At 39.2% G+C, this 21,708-nt stretch overlaps 1 protein-coding gene across 1 annotated transcript in view; it reads right to left on the bottom strand.

Moving 5' to 3' along the window:
* The window catches only part of LOC145997992 (uncharacterized), a 52,912-nt gene that overhangs the window by 11,405 nt on the left and 19,799 nt on the right, over positions 1 to 21,708 (bottom strand). The window contains exons 3-8 of the mRNA XM_083134660.1: positions 18,267 to 18,547; positions 16,394 to 16,529; positions 10,393 to 10,607; positions 7,639 to 7,900; positions 5,686 to 5,791; positions 3,140 to 3,268 (exon numbers count right to left, since the gene is read on the bottom strand). Coding sequence (XP_082990786.1) covers positions 3,140 to 3,268; positions 5,686 to 5,791; positions 7,639 to 7,900; positions 10,393 to 10,607; positions 16,394 to 16,529; positions 18,267 to 18,547 — 1,129 coding nt within the window. The remainder of the gene's footprint in view (positions 1 to 3,139; positions 3,269 to 5,685; positions 5,792 to 7,638; positions 7,901 to 10,392; positions 10,608 to 16,393; positions 16,530 to 18,266; positions 18,548 to 21,708) is intronic.

Genomic DNA, 21,708 nt, shown 5'->3' with positions numbered 1-21,708 from the left:
ACATGAGACATTGTTACATGTAAATTGCGTTGTAAAATTTGTGCAAGTTATTGAAACTTGGGAGAGGCATGTTGTGCACGAGAAAACTGAGAAATAATATGCACTGACCTCAAACTGTATACGCTAGACTTTTCAGCCTGAATAATGTGAATACCTAAACACTAGAGAAATGGTTCTTAACCTTTGTGAAACCATGACACGGTATCTTTTCTTAATCAATGCCCCTAGCCGAAGAATTTTCCTCGTAAATCTTTACAGTATTTAAGATATCATGAATGAATTAACATGTACCTATGAAATTAAATATTGATAAATAAATTCTATCATAATCATAAAGAGTAATAATAGTTTGATTACGTGTGTAGGATTGTTGACAAATATAAAAATATGGAAGACAAAGTGGGTAATGTCGTCTCCTCGTAATTAAGTGATCCTGGGTTCGATAACCGGTGGAGGCACCGGGCAGATCCAGTTCTGATTAGTCTATTTGTGCATAAAATGGACTTAAAAAACGAAAACTCAAAACTCAAATATGATAGTTGTCAACCACTTTCAGCAGAACCTTTCGCAGCTCAGTATAGTTCATACGAGGGCACGGTATCGGGTCGCGGCCCGGCGGTTGAGAAACAATGCACTAGAGTACTTTACCATGTTGACTAATATATTTTGGACTAAAGTGCCTCCATATGCTGGCTTTTTCAAATTAAAGCAGTCACGTCGTAAATGGCCATAACACGGCCTCTTTACACGATGTTGAAGGCAAATTACCTAGGTACAGCCGATAACTGCATCAAAAAACTTGATAAAGCGAAAAGAACGTTGTGTTTAAATCTTAAAACATTGTTAAAACATTGTGCATATCGATACTTTATTATATCGGCAAATTAGAGGTTCAAATATGATCCCGGCTGGGCTATCTAAATAGCTCATTGCATTGAAGCATTCACAACGAACAACAAACTGAAGCGACACACTGCACGGTATTGAGAAAACGGCACAGTCCGAGAGACACGTAAGCGACATGCGACACGTGCATGTTGCCGTGTCTCTTCGGTTCGAAAGGTTGCATGCATTGATTACTGAGTGTTGGCTTCCAAGCGGCACGTGTCTCGTGTCGCAGACCGCGTGTCTCTTCGATGTGAATTCTCCCTAAGCAAGCCACGGGGTCCCGTTTCGTAACCACTGGCCTAGGATCACGTGTCATTAAGATCCAGGTCTTGGACTAGACATACCATGCGCGTGCACTCCGGTACAGCAAGTCCAGCAGTGGTGGCACAAAGCATAACTGTTACAAATTAATTCTTTAACTTTTGGTTTCTCATCTATTTCTTCCGGGTTGCCTCAACATAATATCAACCTGCAAGCCTCCGAGGTTTGTCCTTTTCCGATATGGGGCCATCAACACTCTCTCGCGGCGTGTTGACAAAACATCTGCGTAGTATCACCCTGGCAATGCCAAATAGAGTTGGTAAAACTCGCTGGCCGCGCTCACACTTTTCTCAAGCGCTTTGCGAGGTGAAACGTTTTTTCAGGCGGGTGAATTTCTATTTGTTTGCTTCAAAAACTTGTGTTGGCATTGTTTACTATGAACTACGTGGTGCCAAAGTGGATTTGTAAATATTGCAATGTGTGAAAATCTTGAAAATTTTTCAGTCATCCGCGATCGACAACAGACCAACTGAAATTCGAAAAAATGAACAACTGCGCCAGGACATTCATCTTTCCCTTAGAGACGTTATGGAAACAGTATCAGGTACAGTGCTAATTTTTTTCAATATAACGTACATTCTTGGTTGTCTTAATTTTTCGGGATCTGCTTCCCCAACGGAAAATGTCACCGCACGCCAGTGACGTACGCAGTGTCACCGCACGCAACGGAAAATATCACCGAGACATACGTACGCCACTGACAGCATTAAAGTAACACGTACACGTAGTAATAGTTATTGGCTATTGTACACTAAATTTGATGTTCCCCTTAACTCTATTAAAAAAAAAAAAGATATGAAGTTACTCCCGGCACATTGCAACATGCAGTGAAGTGGGGGTGTGTGGAGGTTAGGGTTGCCAGATTTCTAAAAAAAACAACAAAAAAACCGGACATACAGATTATATAGGCATGGATATAGTAGTTAAATTTATTTTTTATAACATTTTTAAACATTACAAAATCAATTGCTGTTTTAAGCATTGTTAATCCCTAATTTTTAAAATTTATAATATACAAGTGAACCCTTGGCGTCCTTTAAAAGGACATTTTTTTCCAATGCATTACTATAAAATTCAGAACATGACTTATTCTCATTCGCTTATTATTTCTTTAGCTAAATACGGGACAAATGGGTTTCCCGAGAACATTTTCCGGGATACCGGGACATTTCTTTAAAAAAGGGGACAATCCCGTATATACGGGACGTCTGGCAACCCTAGTGGAGGTAACCCTCCACATATTCATAACATCGGCTATTTGTCGAGATGATGTGATCAGTACCAAGCTCCGGCCGTTTTATCTCTCTAGAATAGCCCCAGATATCCATGTAGAGGCTGGGCGAACCCCAGAGCCGCTCCATATTAATTCTATAGTATTTTCTTATTTTACGCTGCCTTTCTTTCCCTTTAGGCTAATCGCGACGATGAGGATGAGTAGTGATTGCATGAAATTCGTGGAGGAACATAGGGGAACGCCCATGCCGAGACCAGGACTCGAACCCCAACCCTTTGATGGCAAGATCGTTTGATCGATCCCTCAAGACGCTGGGCTTTTAATTCGATAGTAACGAAAAGAGAAAAAGAAGTAAAAAAAAAATCAGTCTTCCTTGCCTTTTTCTTGAATGATATTGGGACCTCCCGAGGGCGTAGTGGCAACGTCGTCGCCTTGTAATTAAGGGGTCCCGGGTTCGATACCCGGTGGAGTCACATGGCACAGTGGTTCGGATCCCACTTTAAACTGTAGGTCTAGTCCCGATTAGCCGTTCTGTGCATAAAGTGGACTTAAAACAACAATTCAATTCTTGAAAAATATTCAATATTTTCAGCATTGTCTCTTTTATATGTTCTTGATGATTTACAATTTCACAATTTTGTTGTAAACTCTATTCTAATAGGCACATTGGAATTCCATACAATGATTAGGCCTTACTTTTTCATGAAATTCTTCATTTCTCTAACGCTGCATGATGACCAGGTGACCTTTCCAGGGCCCAAGCTTGGCGACATTATGAACTTGCTAGAGGAGCATCCGTTGGAGCCATCGTGGTCCATCCCCAAACTGAAACGAGGAGAGAAAATGTTAGACAAAATCTGAGTCTGAAGGAAATTTATGTTGAAACGTACGTAAATAACACATGCGTGTATGCATTTACCTTTGCGTGCCTGGGACATGTGTGTGCGTTCTCGTCTTGACCCACATGCGTGAATATGACCTTACCCCCGATATACAGGGTGAAGTGAAAGTCACGAACATGTTTTCAACTATAACTTCTCTTTGTTTATATGCATTTTAAAAATAGATGATATTCATATGGTTACCTTTTCCAGCTTCCCGATCATTTTTACAGTATTTTTATCACTTCTTTTTAGATCTACAGTCAATGCTCGAATTTCCGTACGAATTATACTTCTTCAGTCCCATACTTGTGCCGAGGTTTCTTCTAAAGAAGGTTATCTGTCACTGTCAAATCGGGCATGATCGTTGACTTTTCCAGGAATTTCGGTCTGGACATGCGTGTTCTTTGTGACTGTTCCTTCATCAATTTCATATCATCACTCATTCTCATCGTCGCGATTACACAAAAGTGACTGAAAAGTGACGCTAGATAACAGAAATATCAAACCAGCTGTAACGCAACATCTTCTTATTTCTCGTGCCTGACGTCGTTCTGGTTCTACATTACAATGGTAATGTCAAACCCACAAAAACAATTAAACAAATAAACAAAAGGCAATCATTTATAACCTATTTACCTTTTGTCCCAGGGTAAATGCCATCAGTTGGAGCCCAAGAGATTACATAGGGTAGAACAAATCACACCACAGGGTTAGTTCTATATATACTGTAATTTCTATAAAAGAGCACATGCATAAACATTACATCATTGCCCCTTTCATTCTCACATTCACTCACGCATTCAAATCTGGGCAATCCAATAGACATGAGTAATTAGTACAAAAATAGTTCGGCGGTATGTTTGAAGTTAGCTACATTAATTAAAACTGTTCTTAATTTGACATTTACTTTTGCTTTCCGGGAACACCATGTTCCAGTAGGAGCTTAACCTGTACGACAAAACACTACTCCTTTTATGTTGTTGTAATTGAATGTTAATCTTTATATTGTTACGTTTGCGGTTAACTAGGATCACTGTTATATAATTATATTGACAATTTATAGCGTCGTACAGTCTGAATGTTAGATACTTTGGATAAATGGATAATTGAACGCTGTACGGTTTTACTAGTTAAAATTATAGTTGATACAATTTGATCACCGTAATAAGCAATGTCTTGGTAATGTTTACGTAATTAGCGAGTTCATTGGATGTCACGACGGGGCGAACGAAGCTTATCCATTTTCACGTCCATTCCGGCTTACCTTTGTCGGCTCAGACTGAAGTCCTCGTGGTGGAGTCGTGGATGTTTGCGGCTTGGTCAATAGATGGTTTCCTGGCGATAAGATTGGATCTCCACATCTTCAAGGATTGGCAACTAGGTCAGACGCCCCCCCAGCGGGGCCTTTCTGTGTCTCTACTCCATCTTGATATTAAACAGCCACGTGCGAAATAAACACAACACGGAACGGTGCGACACACAAAGCGGATACTTTACGCGGGTGGTTCGCGAAAGATTGTGCACGATAACACGTCGAAGAAAATCTGAGTAAAACTGTGTCTTCCGCTTCTCCGCTCGTCTATTTATTTGCGATTCAAAAGGTTCGTTACGGTACCCTCTCTGTCCAAGCGTTGCTAAATTGTCCTCAAGTCGTAGGCTCTTGTCCTGCTATCTTCGCCCGTATATTTGGAGTTCTTTGACCCTTCTCCAAAAGCACCTCGAAGAGAGGTTACCCTAAGACCGGGCCTATTGTAACCTGCACGTTCGTTCCGAAGACAGTGCCAGGGAGTCTGTAGCTATTGTTATCCAGTCTCGTTGCTTAATCTTTAATATCTGGCTTAATTTATCTCCTATCAAATTCTGCTTTTGGGATTTCGTCGATTATAATCTGCTGCTGGGCTGTCTTTAATTTCAGTTGAATCTGACCATTGGTAATAAAGTTGTATTTTTATATTTCTTTACCCGAGGCTCGGCCTCTTCTCTCGGGAAACAGGCTAGTCCTCCGCGCTCCGCCGTCCAACTCTCGGTGTACAGCCACCATCCAATGCATATTATTGCTTATTACGATGATTAATTGATTTACCTGATAATTAGCAAGATTTTATCGTTATACAGCTGTTAAAGAGCAAAATTTAATAATTTTGGTATGTTACTCTACCGTGTAACCTATCATAAGTAAGTCTTGCTATTAAGAAGTTAAGTTGCCACCTGGACATTGCAACGAACACAAGCAGTATGGAGGGACATGGCGGCAGGGGTCCACACATTCACAATCTCGACCATTTGTGGTGGTGATGTGATCTCCACCACTCTCCGGCCAACACTGCAATGACTGACGCTGGATACAAATGTACTTACTTGTGCCCCATCTCGTGAGCAATGACGAAGACACTTTCGAAATTGGTCCCCTCGTTTATGGTGCAACTATATTGAGGCTGGCACATTCCTGCAACCCATGCGACACCTGGAAAAAATCAAGTTAGCAATTAATGGTATTCGTTCTATGCAAAAAGCTATTAAAATTGATTGATTTAGTGTTTTATGTCCACTTTATGCACAGCAAGGCTAATCGGGACTGGACCTACAGTTTAAAGTGGAATCCGAACCACTGTGTGCCTCCACCGGGTATCGAACCCGGGACCTCTTCATTCCAAGGCGACGACGCTACCACTGCGCCGTCGGGGAAGCCCAGCTATTAAAATTACATGACTACATGTAGTCACGTACCCGGAGGGCGGGGGAGTTGGGGTTGTAAAATTCCCTTAGGCCAAGGATTCGTAAAGAAGAACATGCTTGTAAAGTTGGCAAAATATACTAAATATAAAGATATCTCCTCCTGGAAAATGATAGGCATACCACTGACTACATAACAAAGCTGTCAGTGATGTTTTTACATCTCAGCGTTTTCTTCCATCGTGGTGGATTTACTTGACAGGGACTCCCGTACATTGCAGTTTGAGGGTTCATCTTCAGAAATTAATCTGTCTCCACAGTTAACATGACTGATACCAGGTGCAATGTCAAGAATAACTGAATGGTATTTATCTTCCTATTTAAACCGCATCATCCGTAGGTGATCAGTAGGGTAAGGCATTTGATGGTGTTGCATCTTTATTTTAAAAAGGTTGAATATACGTATAAAATTGTGAAGTAATTGGTTAAATCAAGGCAATTTTAGGACATTTTTACACTATTTTATTAGTTACTGTGAATTTTTATGTTAGGTATTGTATTCTGACACGTTTCTCTAATATGTCACTTTTCTGTCGTTTCAGTACTTTGATGTAAATCACAGACATAACTGAAAGATTACATGCTTTTTGTTTTGTCATACATATTCAGATATTTCTGTGTGTTCATCTGTGAAAGAGAATGTTACTGCCAACCCCCTTGGTGGGGCAGGTGGTAACAATTGCAAGGTTACTTTTATTCTTTAATTTCTCACCAAGCGGCTTATAGTTCGTTTGCAGTTATTGCATGCTTTTAAGCTGGAAATACGTATATAGTTTCTTATTGAAGATTAGGCACACACAGGAGATGCACTAAATTACGTAGAAATTTTCAGCGAAAAATGCAGGCTCGACCAGGACTCGAACCCGGGTCTCTTGCATACCGTGCCATTGCGCTACCACTGAGCTATCTCTATGCTGGGAGGAACAAGGCAACGTCGAAGTCGACTGTGTTTCAAAGGCAATAGATCCCGTTGCGGTAGCACTAGCAGAGACGATTCCAGGCAGGTAAACAGCTACAGCATCAGGCGAGGCCATGCCGGCTCAGTAGCTCAGTGGTTACAGCCAGGGGTCCCGGGTTCGAATCCCGGCTAGGACTTGGATGTTTGTGTCGTCCGTAAAAGAGAAAACCGAGAATATAGAGAAAAACTTATATGTACGAATGTTGAGTAAAAGTGTGAATGAAGGGGGATACCACCGAATAGGGGTATTCCTTTAAAAGAAAAAAAAGTGGTTAGAGCAATGGCACGGTGTCCTGGTCGAGCCTGCATTTTTCGCTGAAAATTTCTATATAGTTTCTTGTGTGTAAAATTTCGTTTATATACTGCCATCCTACATCGGCAACAAAAAGTGTTACAACCATCCCCGCTCTTCCCTATTGTCACAGGTAAATACGTTTCTGAACCTATAAAAAACTGAATGAAATGCTGCCGTCACTTTATCACAGACAGTATAAATATGTAGGTTATGGGAAGTTTTAAGGCAAAAATGAAATACTAATGTTTAATCAGCAACTAATTAGTAAAAAAGAATGTGCTGGAACCAAAACAAAATGTCTTGCTGCACAACACATTACAAATACCTATTACATCATTATTGCTCTTCTTCTTGTCATACAAGTCCATCCCGGAAAGCATAATGCCGTGGTCCCAGTGCTGAGGGTTGCCGCTGTCGGTGCCAGTGTTCTTGGACTTCTGCCAGGTGCAGAAGGACTTGAGGTAGTTCTCGATCTCCCCCTGCCTCTTGTTGGGGCCTCCGGAGTTGGCGGTCTTGAAGGCCTGCAGCTTCACGACGGCCAAATCTAGCGCTTGGGACATTGATGGTATCTTGTACAGAGTCTGAACCTGCAAGTAAGGAGGCCCAGTCATTAATGCTATAAGTAAAGGTAAAACTATCCTTTGTGCATGGAATAGAATAGAATGGGTCTTTATTTAAACATGCGAGTTTCGGACTCATGGGCCGTTCTTACAACCAACCCTTGCCACCGATACAATGAATCGATAAGGGACAAAAAAGGGGGTGTAAGAGGGGTGATCCTTCCACGTGGGACACCTAATTGTCAACCTCACTTCCACGTAGTACACCCTGGACTGCATTTTGCAGACTAACGAAGCTCTGGCGTCTGTGTTTTGTCCATATGGGTACTGAGTGTACAGGCAGTAAAGCGAAATGATTGGACACAAACACAAGGGAATAGGCTCTATAGTCGACACTACATCACCGGAGTAATTCAAATGAAAATGTTTTACGTGTTTCGAAAATCATAATCGTCTAACGCACATTTGTTGACTATATTTAAAAATTGAAACTGTTCATAATCATCCAGAATTCAAAAAATTATAATCTTATAATTTAATGTAATCAATGTAAACTTTATTAGTAAAATAAAGTATTTTCTTGAACGACACTTTCAAAAGTTAATAATAAAATATAATAACTGTGCATTTCAGTATTGTAACTGTTGTGCTGGATATGCACTCGAATAGCATTAATAAATATATAATAAATTTCGGATAAAATTTGTTTATTTCATTAGTTTAGTAATTATTTATTGTATAACATTTATAACAGTTGTAATTATTATTATTATTTCTACTATTCTACTTTTATTACTGGCCTTTACCCTTACAAAAATTTCTGATGACGCTCTCTCTAAGCCGTATGATAAAATTAATCTAAAATTAAAGGGGCTGTGTTTGATTAGACAATGTCGAAAATTATACATTTTACTGTTGTAAAATTGAAGTATTTCAATGTTTATAATTTATGTAAGTTTTATTTGAACCCGCAGAAGTCTTAACACGAAACTGTTGGTAGAAGATCAACATTGTCTTGGAAAAGACTACTATTTTTCCGTAAATCTTCATCCAAAGGATCAGGGAAATTGCCAATCTTTCCTAGGTACCTTTGTTTCTCTATGTCACTCAAAAATTTCAAGTGATCCATTTTGTTTCCGATCTTTTATAAGAAAATAAGCTCGGTTACGATCTGTATTCCACTTGTATACATTGGAAAATTGCCCAAACCGGAAGTTTTTCCCCCGCCATCTATAATCGAATTGCCTGATCGATTATTTTTTGTTTACTGAGGAAAAAAACCCATAGTTCCTGGAATCGACATCGCATTCGCAATATTTAAAAATATCGCGAAATTTTAACGTTTCTTCCATACCAACCATGACAACACGCGGCTATTAAGTAGTACTACTGAATGTAAACAAAGATTTATCCTCCATAGAGCGGCCATATTGGAAGCGACACTAGCGCTCAGGTGGTAATTTTAATCGCGAATAGTGATGTGACCAGCACGGTTGCCTCCACTGGTGAGAGGCTGTGAGAGCCACAGGGCCGTTTATGCAGGGATATGAAAAAGTAAGGTACACGCAAGCAGGTAAAGAATTGTAGAAAAGGAGACGATATGGAAATAAATAGAAAAAGATAGAGGAAAGATAGGAAGATATAGTGAGGGGGAAGGGTAAACACAAGCAGAGAAAAACTGGCAAATAGAGGTAGAGATCGAGGAAAAGAGACATAATAGATAGATAGAGACACAAAGCTGAGAAAATGTAGGAGAAAAATAGGAATAAAGAGGAGAGGAAAGGACAGAAACGGAGATATAGAAGGAAGTAAAAACGTGATGTGAATGGACGACAGAAGAAAGAGACAATTATGTATAATGTCTACATTTAAACCTGATCCGACTCAGGATTTGGCCAACTAGGGTTCCAGGTTGATTCCAGGTCTAGGCATTTGTATTCCTTTGCCGGTATCCCTTCATCAATTTCATATAATCATAAATTCACATTCTTCATCGCGATTAACCAAAAGTGGTAGACAAGAGAAGTGAAATAAGAAACATACAAACATGTTCATTGGTCCACGCTATTATACAGATTTCTACCTTCTGCTCATCCATAGGTTTACGGTACCGCTTTTGCTCGCATGAGCCCAGTCTAGTTCGATACACCTTTTGACACTAGTTGTACTGAAGGTGCATCTCAGTGACAGGCTGGTGCAAGAAAGATTGTGTTCAACCAACTAGATGCTCTACGCAAGAATAGCGGTCTACAAGTTCACAAGATTCAACAAATGCTTGTCTGTTGCTTTCAACGTTCATTTGATCAGTTAGCACGTACCACGTGACCATAAACCACACTGTACATTGCTTCAGACACCAAATCAACGAAGTAGACGGCACACTTGAACTTTGAAACTATCTAAAGACGTGAGTGCAGCCACTACCTTAACATCACTGTAGACAAACACAAACAATAGCAAATAAAATATGCCACCCCTCCCACACACACACATACATACATGAGCAAATTCCCACTCACCCCATTTATCATGGAGAGAACGAGGTTTGAAACCGCTTGATCTGAGTTGTTGCTTCTCTTCTTCAGTTTGCCGTACAGAATGTCGTCCATGAAAATCCCCATTTCGATCACCTTGTTGCCTAAATCTTCGCTCGCCTCCTCCAGTATGTCATCCAATAGCTTGTCCGTTTCTGTGTGGATCGCAGAAAGGTCGAATCCAGGAGCGTTGTTTGACGCTGAAATTGAAGAAATTAATCGATAAATTATTATCGAAAATGTCACGTAACTAAGTTCCTAACGCTGTAACGGAAAGGACCACTCACCTGATCCCTTCATGAGATTTCACGGTAATGTAGATGGCAGATGAATGCTACGATATTACTGTCTGGGATACATCCTTATTACTTTCTTTCCATAGTCTGTTCATGTGTGATGAATCACTTAATTCATGTTTCAAGTGAGTAAGTTGTCATTTGGGGACTTGAATTTTTCGATCTAATTTTTCTATATTCGGCACTATATAGATGTAATTTTGTGGAAAATTCCGCCATTTATGTTATGTTTACGAATGTAATGCTGGCGCCGTTGACCCACTCAGTGGCGTAATTGTGATTTCATTTTGGGAAGTAGGTTTTTGGGTGTGGAAATCTGTATATATGTTACTTACCAGTAAGTAAACTAAACTTTAAACATTCGTTCCAACCTAAGTCATTAAATCTTGCTTAATACATTTATGACGTAAATTAGAAACCGTGTATTTACATGCCTAGAAAACCCCAAATCTGAAATTTGTTCCTATGAAACTATTATCAAAAACGAAAACTAAACAACAACGTTTATATATATATATACACACGTATAATTAATTTTGCTATATTAACGGACAAAATCATGGCGTTAGTATGATTATTTTTGCTACGTTCTTATGTAAAAATTATCATAAGAAATAGGAATTTATTCATTAAAAATGGAAACGCACTACAACGCTTTACAACTCTTCACTCACACGAACGAATACACATTGGCAGCACCCACAGCAACTCGAGACGAGATACCTGCAAGAACACAAGCTCTGGGGTTGAAGCAGGGAGAAATTTTAAATCTCAGAACATTATCAGTTATTGGAGAACTCCATGTATCTCTCGACCCACTACTGTTGAACGTTCCACGGAGACTTTGATTCCATCTGTAAGGGAAGAATCATTTGCAACAAAAGGTTCGAATTTATGATTTCTAGGAACGTGGGGCAAGAGTAATAACCCCAAGGCAGGCAGCTTATATGATTTTGGTTACAAACCGGTAAGCAACGAAAGGGTGGAAATTTTGGTGTCCTACAATAACTTCTGAAGATTTTCTTTAGAATAGCAAGATTGTTCCCTGCACAGTGTTACCAGCTCTGCTACAAATTTACCGGAAAAAATTATGTAGTATTAATTGAGTATAATTTTTCATCAATCGAAATTTTGTTTGAGGGGGCCGCAGTTGAAACTGGTGGTGGCCAGAGCCCTTCTGGCCCCTCCCCCTAACTACGTCCCTGGTCCTCGTTTAATCCAGTAGGCTGCATACTTTCCGCATGAAAATCTTTGATGACTAGACAATTAATGGACAAGAATGATTTTTCAGGTGTGTTTATTTCAGTTACTGCATGCTTTGAACTCAATTTCCCTGGAGAGGGATAAAAATAATTTTCCTTTGCCGGGGATAAAATGTTTTGTGGGGGAAAATCCCCGGCATCCCCCGTTAATTCGCACACTGTATATCGATGATACCTATAGTCATGGGCGTATTTAAAGGGGGGGTTCAACGGGCCCAACCCCCCCTTTGGATCAGTAAAATTACCAGATTACCTGTCCTATCCGCTATGCGCAGTGACTTGCTTGTAAAAATTTCTTCGGACTTATTTTGTTCTAAATTAGAGGTGTATATGAGGCATATGGATGGGAAAGAAATTAATTCCACACACCAGATGGGATTGGAAACCAAATGTCTGCAATTTCCTGATAGTTTCGGAATTTCTCTGGAAAATACTCAGAAAACTACTGACATTTTGCAAATTCTATAAGGTTACGTGTAATTTCTGCCCGAAGCAGCTGTTTGTGAACTTATAGCGCAAATATTACCATTTCATTATAAGTTCTCGATATGGTTTGCTACCATTCAAGAATTAAGTATTCCTCAGGTTCTAATTTTTTGATAATTTAGAATTTTCCAACTGTTTGATAATCCCGAAAGTTGATAAATCATTTCCCAAAGTCTAGATCGGAATGGGTAACTTCTTCCCCCGATTTATCCCTATTGGAGATTGTAACTGCATCTGGGTTAGCTTCAGCTATTAGTACTTCTACTCTCTCTGGGTTGAGTGGGTGTGGGTTTAGAAAAAAAATGTTGGTGAAGGATATGATGCTGCTGATGTAAGGGGTGAGATAGATAATTTCAGAGAAGTGTACATTGTTTAGCATATATTTTAACCCTGGCTGTTAGCCATTTCTGTGGAATTTCTGCAATATTGAGACTGTCAAATCAGTTACAATTTTCCCCCTCGAGTCTTCTCAAAGAAGAAGCCCCCCGTGGAGGAGTAGTTAGCACATCGCGCTACGACGCCTGGGGTCCCGGGCTCGAAACTTGGGTTGGGCATGGGCGTTTGTGGGTGTCCATTCATCAATTTCATCATTTCGTCACTCATCCCGATCTTCGCAAATTAGCCAAAAGTGGCACAAAAGACGAAGTAAAATAAAGCAAATCAATCAATCTTCTGGAATTTGGTTTTAAAAAATGCAGTGCAAAAGAAAACCAGGAAAATTCTGAAACGTTCTCAAGTTCTTTGACACAAGATGGACAGAAAAGTATCAATACCAAGTATAGGGTGACTTGTGAAATTGTACTCACTAATAGTAGAAACTTTATTGATGTCCACTTTTGGACTATTTTGTAGTAGAAAAGAACCCAAGTTTTTCTGAATACAGTCAACACATTGAAAAATTGCAACAACTTATTCCAATATGAAATGCCTATTCCTCATTGGAATAGTGTGTCAAAATGTTCGATGGCCTGGTTGATATTTTTTACATTTTCAAATCTGAATGAAATATGTGGCAAGTAGTAATTTAAAATACACGTCCAAGGGTCTGCATTGTAGGCAGTAGAAAACTGTGACAAGCTTTTTTATTGATATGTGTACAAATTGTTGGTGATCTTGGCTACACTGTTAGTTTCATCTTCAACATTCGAGAGGATGTGCTCAACATTAAAGAGGTTGAAATAACGTCCTCCAAATTCTCGACTAAAAGACCCTGCACTGTTAACTGTACATACGAATATTAAAATAACACCAATGATGTTATTTTCAATTTTGTAGCAAGGAGGAAAAGATTAATTCTAATATTGTTATTCTTTTTTAAAGTGAAGCTGGGAATAGCTTTTTCAAAAGCATTTTCTGCTCATTTTATGTAGAGAAGTTAGACTTAATTTAATAAATTTTGTGGCCTTTCATGTGGTGGCAGATTGGATTTTGATAGCCAGATCATATCTAGGGGTGGTATAAGTCCCGGATTTTTAGGGACAATCCCGGAATGGTATAATTTATCCCGGTGTTCCGAATAGTTCCTTCGGGATGCACAAATGTCCTGGAATCGGGTGGGAAAGAAGAAATGATTAAGACTATACTTTCCTGAACTTTATTTATATTTAAATGCGTGGACGTAATTTTAAAATGCTCATTTTACAAACCAATCTAACTCTACATTGAACTACTCCCTCCCCATAATATCGAGTTACAAGACGGTACTGCAAACATCTTTGACTTCACGATTCCCCCGTCGTCTGGTAGCAGTGCTGAATTTCAGTTACGATTGCATAGTAATCTGCTTACTATAAAGAGTCAATGCTCGGGTGCCTATCTGTTCAGTCTGGAGTTTTCAAATAAAGTTCCCACAAAATGTGAGATGTAAATGACAATTATGTTGTATACAGTCACTTTCGACTGCACGGCGATAACCGAATGGCGAACATACCATGTACAATATACACTATAATTTTTAAAGTTTTTTTCGGGATTTTATGTACCGCTTTTTAAACAACAGCGATCTAGCGCCTTCTGATGCTTTTACAACTGTCAACTAGCGCGAAGCCTTTCTCGCGACTTGGCAACTATGTGGAAAGGATTTCTGCTGTCAGTATCAAAGGAGTTCAAGAACGTTCTGTAAAATTGTGTTCTGTTAAACATTCCACCTGAAAAATCAAGTAAGGCTGTATTATTGCGTAAATACGTACAAGAATTTGGAAGTAGTGTATTTACAGAAGTTGGGTCAGTTTTGTTCTGTGTGGTGTGCGAAAAAAAAGTTTCAGCGGAGAAGAAATTTCAAGTTACTCAACATGTAAATACAGCAAGACACAGGCAAGCCCTTCAGAGAAGATCGCGCAGTAAACAACAACTGCTTACTATCGCGTCCACTAATTCAACATCTGAATGCACAGAAAGCGATACATTCTATGTAGATCTGTGTCCTGCCTTTGTTAGGGCTAATATTCCTTTGTGGAAACTGAGCAATGCCCATCTACGAGGTCTCCTTGAAAAGTATACGGGAAAGAAGGTGCCAGATGAATGAACGCTACGTAAAAACTATGTGTCTGTTTGTTTTAATGAGGTCATGGGAGAAATTCGGGAAGCGTTGAAGCACGAGAAAATATGGGTGTCTATCGATGAGACTATTGACGCGGCAGGACGTTGTGTTTGCAATGCTGTTGTTGGTGCAATGAAGGCGACTGGTAAACCCTACTTACTGAATATCGAGGTGTTTGAGAAAGTGAATCATTTCACAATTGCCAAATTCTTTAACGATTCGTTAACTTTGTTGTGGCCAGATCACATCCAGTATGACAATGTGTTACTGACGCGGCCCCGTACATTGTCAGAGCAGCAGCTGGTTTGAAAGTGTTGTATCCTAAATTAGTCCAACTGACTTGTCTTGCACACTGTCTTCATCGCGTAGCAGAAATAATCAGATACCAATACCCGGAAGTAGACGCACTTGTATCAAATGTAAATAAAGTATTTGTGAAAGCTCCTTCGCGAGTACGTCTCTCTCACGAAGTGGCGAAAAATGTTCCGTTACCTACGCAACCGGTATTAACATGATGCGACTCGTGGCTAGAAGCTGTGTCGTATTATGCAGAAAATTTCAATGAAGTGAAGGCAGTCATAGACTCACTAAAACCAGAAGATGCAGCCGCTCTTTGTGTGTCACAGAAATGTTTCTCTAGAAGTGGCATTGAGAACGAAATTAAGTACATACACAACCACTTCTCGAGTATACCTGCAATTATTGCACAGAGTCCCGTAATAATCCTTTGCAGCATTCACTGTCCTTGTTGGACGAAGTATCGCAAACTTTGTCTAGTGAAACTCACGGTGTTGCCAAAATAGCGTCAGATAAACTTCCCCAAGTATTAGACAAAAATCCCGGGTACAGAACAATCTGTGACATTGCAAATGACTGAATGATGAAAATGTGGACTTGGAAGAGGATCTAACACAGGAGGAAGTTTTTTTCTCACATGCACCAGTGACTTCTGCTGATGTAGAAAGGAACTTTCGATCTACAAAACGTTTCTCACTGATAAACGCAGAGGGTTTACAGAAGAAAACCTAAGGAAGACGTTCATAGTTCATTGCAACAGAGGTCATTAAGGTAAGATGTTTGGAAAAAAATAATTGTATATTGTTCATGCATATCTTAGTGCATATTTTTGATATTTTTTTTAAGGTAAGATGTTTGAAAAACAAAATTAATTGTATATTGTTCATGCATATCTTAGTGCATATTTTTGATATTTTACGTGCATATTTGCATTCATATTTTGCTGTTTGTTTGTGCATGGAAATCCGGGCTCTAGTTATAAGTGTTGGCAAAAATTCCATATTCATCCTCTCCTAGTACAAATATTTTGATACACACGTATAACATATTAGACGTTGTTGAAAATTTATCAAACAGATTTTACAAACAGTGCACTGTTTACTTACACGACACTGGGCATTCTCCGATAGAGGTCGTGTACTCTGTAATTATGTGAAGTTGAGAAATATCCCGTCTCTTTCGGAGTTGAGCAGGAGCTGGGTGCACGAGGAAGTTGCCTTCGGGAGTAGACAGAACACCTCGCTGGAAGAGTAAAACAGGGCATAATGGTAGGCGATTTTTGTGGGGTAGTAGTTTCTTTTTTTTTTTTAAATAGAGCGTGTATGTATGTTTTTCATAACTTCATTATCATTCAACGCATAGACATCTTAAACTTGGATTATGCTTCCAAATAAAGGAATTTAAAAAAAGCAGCTTATCAGTAGCGTCACCATCGGGCAGAATAAGAAGCTTGCTATACACAGAAAGCATGATGGGTCAAATGCAACCTGGACCTATGTGCTGCTCTACGAACCGTGTGCGAATTAGGTTTTTTGTTTTGGTAGGGTGCTGTCGATTGCTGGATTCAGGTGTGTAATATTTGTATGTATGCATGTATGTGTGTTTGTGTATAATATATATAATAGTATAATATAGTATTTGCATGGGAATCTACTATCCTTTGAAGGAAGATGTACACTTATTATTAACAATAACTACAAAAGCATTAAAATCACGTCCTTCCCGATCGATATTCACACTATTGGTCTACATGGATTTTTATGGTATTTGTAACACATTCTATTAGCCATTTTCTTTTCTTTTAACCCTTTTATGAGAAAACGATATAGTAATTAGTGAATAGAATTCATAAACTCTCATCGAATAACGGAATGATGTAAATTTATTAATATATCACTTTTATAACCAAAGGCAATAACTTATAACATTGACTGGGTAAATACTGTCAGTGTCGCAATGGTCACGTGTGATATCAGCGATTGGCACTGATAACAGCAGGAAGTAATAAATTGCGGTAAGACTGCAGAATAAGGGCTGCTTAGAAGGAACGTGGTTCCTAATTTTATGGTAATGGTTTGAAGTTAGTAATCTGGAAAAGTAAATTTTAAGGTGTGGAAATGTGCTATTTTCGCAAAAAAAAAAAAAAAAAAAAAAAAAAAAAAAAAAAAAAGACGAGAAATAAGAGTTCAGGTGAGGCGCTCTTAAAATCGTAGCAACGAAGGAAAAAGTGACATGGTGCCGCACATTCCTGCACAAATCTATTGAAAGAAAATGATGCCTACGTTGTTAGGTAGCTAGGTTTAGTTCTCTTAACCTAAATAATAATTTGTCATTGTATTTATGCTATTGGAACCTAACCTAATAGGCCTAACCTAACCTTGTAGGCATTCTTCGTCTGAAATAATGAAAGAAACTGTGCGTAAACAATTTGGACGCGAACGAATGGAGAAATGCATTGCTTTTAGTAGCAGGAAAAACATTTTCCATTGTATTTATGCTATTGGAACCTAACCTAACAGGCCTAACCTAACCTTGTAGGCATTCCTCGTCTGAAATAATGAAAGAAACTGTGCGTAAACAATATGGACGCGAACGAATGGAGAAATGGGCCGAGAAATACATTGCTTGTTTTAGTAGCAGGAAAAACATTTTTACGCTCAAAAATATAATAGTAATCGGAAAAATAATACCAGAAAATGGAAGCAGAATGTACGTACTTCCAGGGGATATAAATTTTGTTCGTCTATGTAGAGGAAAAAAAGGAACCCATGTTCTGCAGTGAGACCTAAATGGCTTCATGGAGTTTACAATTGGAAACTTTAATTTGAAATATATGTTACAAATGTCTATTAATAATTGTGGGGAGGGTCATGAAACGTACTTCGAATTTAACCTAGTAATTCGCAACTTAATTCTTTCTCTTAAATGATATGTGTATTAAACCATATATTATGTATTGAGTACAATAAATATACTTACAATACCTCCATCTTCACAATCATCCACAGCAGCAAATCCACCAGTGGAAATATCGCCTTGGTAGAAGCAGCCCTTGTCCTCAATTTTCGTTTCGCTCACCACCGTGCCGTTATCTCCAATTACTTCGAAGGTTAAGTGCGGAGGTATCAAAACATGGTTTCTGTTCAGCGTCAGAGTCAGAGGGTGATCTTCCCAGTCCAAGCGAACAACCAAATCGGCGTCTTCGGTCGCCCTCTTTGACCGAGATTCTTCAACCATCTCTGCAGTGTGTACCCTTGCACCTGGACGACGAAAGAAGACAATCTCAGGTATTGTACGTACTTTTGAAATATATTACGGTCAGAGTAATTTGATAATGCTATTGTACACTCACCTCACTTAGTACTCCGGCATTTTGTATCTTTATACAGTATATTTGCAGAAGATACAATTCAACCTACAAGTGTATCAATATACGCTGTATAAAACGCACATTATTACTAACTTCGTTGACCCTGTACGTACAGTCAAGAGAATATTGACGTTGTTATGGAATCCTTAAACGTCATGTATAGTAATTTATATCCCTTTTGATAGACACGTCAGGTAATGGTACAAATCAAGGAACAATACAAGTTACAAGGTCTTTTCTTACGTTGTAGGAAATTCAACGTGCTTTCAATATTCCCTAACAACGGCAATTATCTTCTGACTTTACACTCATCTCACTTAGTACTCCGGCAGTTTGTTTCTTTATACAGCATATTTGCAGAAGATGCAATTAAACCTACAAGTGTATCAATATACGCTGTATAAAACACACCTTACCTACGCTCTTATTTTTTATGAGTTAAGAACAAAAGTGTGATGTCTCGCCGATGGCGTAGTGGTGACGTCGTTGCCTTGCAATCAAGTGGTCCCGGGTTTGATAGCCGGTGGATGCACATAGTGGTTCGGACTAAACTGTGGGTCTAGTCCCGATTAGCTTATCTGTGCATAAAACAACTATCAAATAATACTGACGTGTACTAGCTACGATGATTTAGTCATTAGGTGTATTTCGGTTACTTTATGTTGTATTTCTAAACCCCTAGGTTGATCGCAACGGTAAGGACAACGATCAGTTTATGAAAGAAATGAGAGCAAATGAAAATAAATTCCCATGCCTCATGGGGGAGGGGGGTTCGAGTCCATGATTCTTGGCCTTGCAGAGAGTTGCGATAAACTACAGAAATTGGTGAGGGTGTAGAAGTGAAGCATTCTATTTAGCGTCGCTTTTCTGCCCCTTTAGGGTAGTGGCGACGATGAGGATGAGCAATAATTAGAAGAATTGATGAAATTACACTCCCAAAGAAATACTCGTCACCAGGCTGCGGCTCGAGGTACTGAGCCGGTTGTATAATGAAAGCCTGCAAGGAAATTAGTCCGTTCGTACGAATAATCTGTATGCATATTGGATGTTATTACCAACAATTCCTAAGTCGTTTCGACGATATCTATACATCCTTGATCTGATATAAATTTTGAAAGGTGTGTTGCCTCGATGTTCGGAAGTATTCGACTCAAGTCTCTATCCTGAAGGTTACTGATTCGATTCCCGGCTGAGAATGACTTGATATAGTTTATTTGATGTCGTATTTGTGCCATTTTTGGCTAATCGCGAAGATGAGAATGAATGGTGCAGGGACAATCATAAACACATGGACAGGACACAACACTAGCGCTGAATTTTAGCGCAGACTTTTAGCTTTTCCCATCTCCTTGGTGGAGTGGTTAACACAGCACGCACGCTACGAAGCCAGGCGTGGGCATTGGTGTTCTTTGTGAGTGTCTCTTCATCAGTTTCATTATATCATCACTCATCCTCAACGTCACGATTGGCCAACGCGACGGAAACAAAAATCAAATCAAATCACACACATGGTAGCCCTGTTCCGGCTAAAACCATAAGTGTGTGACGAGTGTCTGTCTTCATCAATTTAATCTAATCACCATTCATCCTCATCATCGTGATTAATCTAAAAAGGACGAAAACAATAGAAAAGATCTTATTTCATTGTCCTTTATGGTAATGTTGGATCGATACAATAGGAGAGAACGGAATGAAACTCCAGAATGGAATGTTTTCATCGATGTTAATGTCCTCAACACCTGACTAACAGCAATTATTGATGTTCCTTATGAAGGTTGCTACCGGGGAATTGTGTTTGTTATCACCTGCATCAAACGTCAAGTAACACGCAGTATGTGACCCAACTGTTCGGGAGAATTCCCGTAGCAATAAAAGAGCAAACTAGGAAAATAAGAAAAATATAGACCAAACAGTAATAATTAGGGCCCGGGACTTTATGTTATAACCTATTTTTTATTTGGCATCGGATGGAATACTGGAGTGAGATCTTTACATATCTGATGAAAATCAACCGAAGTAGACAAACTTGATAAGGCATATTTTAACATATTTTACCAATTTCGCGTTCTTACAACATATTTCTTCAATTTTCTCGTAATAAGACATATTTCTGCTTAATTTCGTAAGTATCTTGCATAGAATCGGTTATTTTATATTTTTTCCTCGTACCTTTAGCGCAACGGATAGTTCATATTATCGATGGCAGGATAAGGAAATTAAGAATAAATTAAAAGCAGATGCATTCTTTTCTTATCAACTAGTACAGAACAATAATACCACCCCTTTTTTTGTGGCGAGCTGTCAATTATGCTTTAGTTTCCACAAAGGTGTAAATCTGACGTAATAGTAAATGGAACTTAGGATAATTGCAGTGAACCTCACAATATTTTCAGTATTTTCCCACTGCATTCTTCGGTTAAAGGGATTCTGACTTCATTTAATACCCTACTCCCCCACCATAGTCGATCTTCCCTGGAAGACACTGACATCCTGTAGAATGAGAAATTCGAAAGTATTGTTGTGCATATTATTGGCTTTACTGGGAATATTTCTGCATTTTTCATGACATATTTTCCCATTTTTATGACATAATTACAAACATATTTTACAGTTTTATAGGACATAAAGTCCAGGGCTCTAGTAATAATCCATCATCATCATTCTGCTGCTGGTGACGATGATTTTCTCAAAATTCTGGAAGGACTGTAGTCCCATCAGCTTCCCCTACGTACGCCAGTGGCCTCTCATTGGTGACCAGTAAGAGCTTTGGCACCTGGTGGGCGACGGTGAGCTAGACGGTGAAATAGTTTTAGCCAACCATGGGCGTACCCAAACCTCTTTCCAGGGGGACAAACAACACTTTCCCAGTAAGTGCAATGCTTTATTTTGAATTATTTAAGAAACCTGATGGTAAGAGACCGGTAGGAAGGCCAAGACGACGATGGAGGGATAATGTTGAGATGGACCTAAAGGGAATCGGTAAGCATGGAAAAGATTGGATTGATCTTGCCCAGGATAGGGACAGTTTCTGCAGTCATGAACCTTCGGGTT

Source organism: Lepisma saccharinum, chromosome 1 (genome assembly GCF_977018435.1).
Source record: "Lepisma saccharinum chromosome 1, izLepSacc3.1, whole genome shotgun sequence".
Lineage (NCBI taxonomy): Eukaryota > Metazoa > Arthropoda > Insecta > Zygentoma > Lepismatidae > Lepisma > Lepisma saccharinum.
This window is presented reverse-complemented; position numbering and strand designations above follow the sequence as displayed.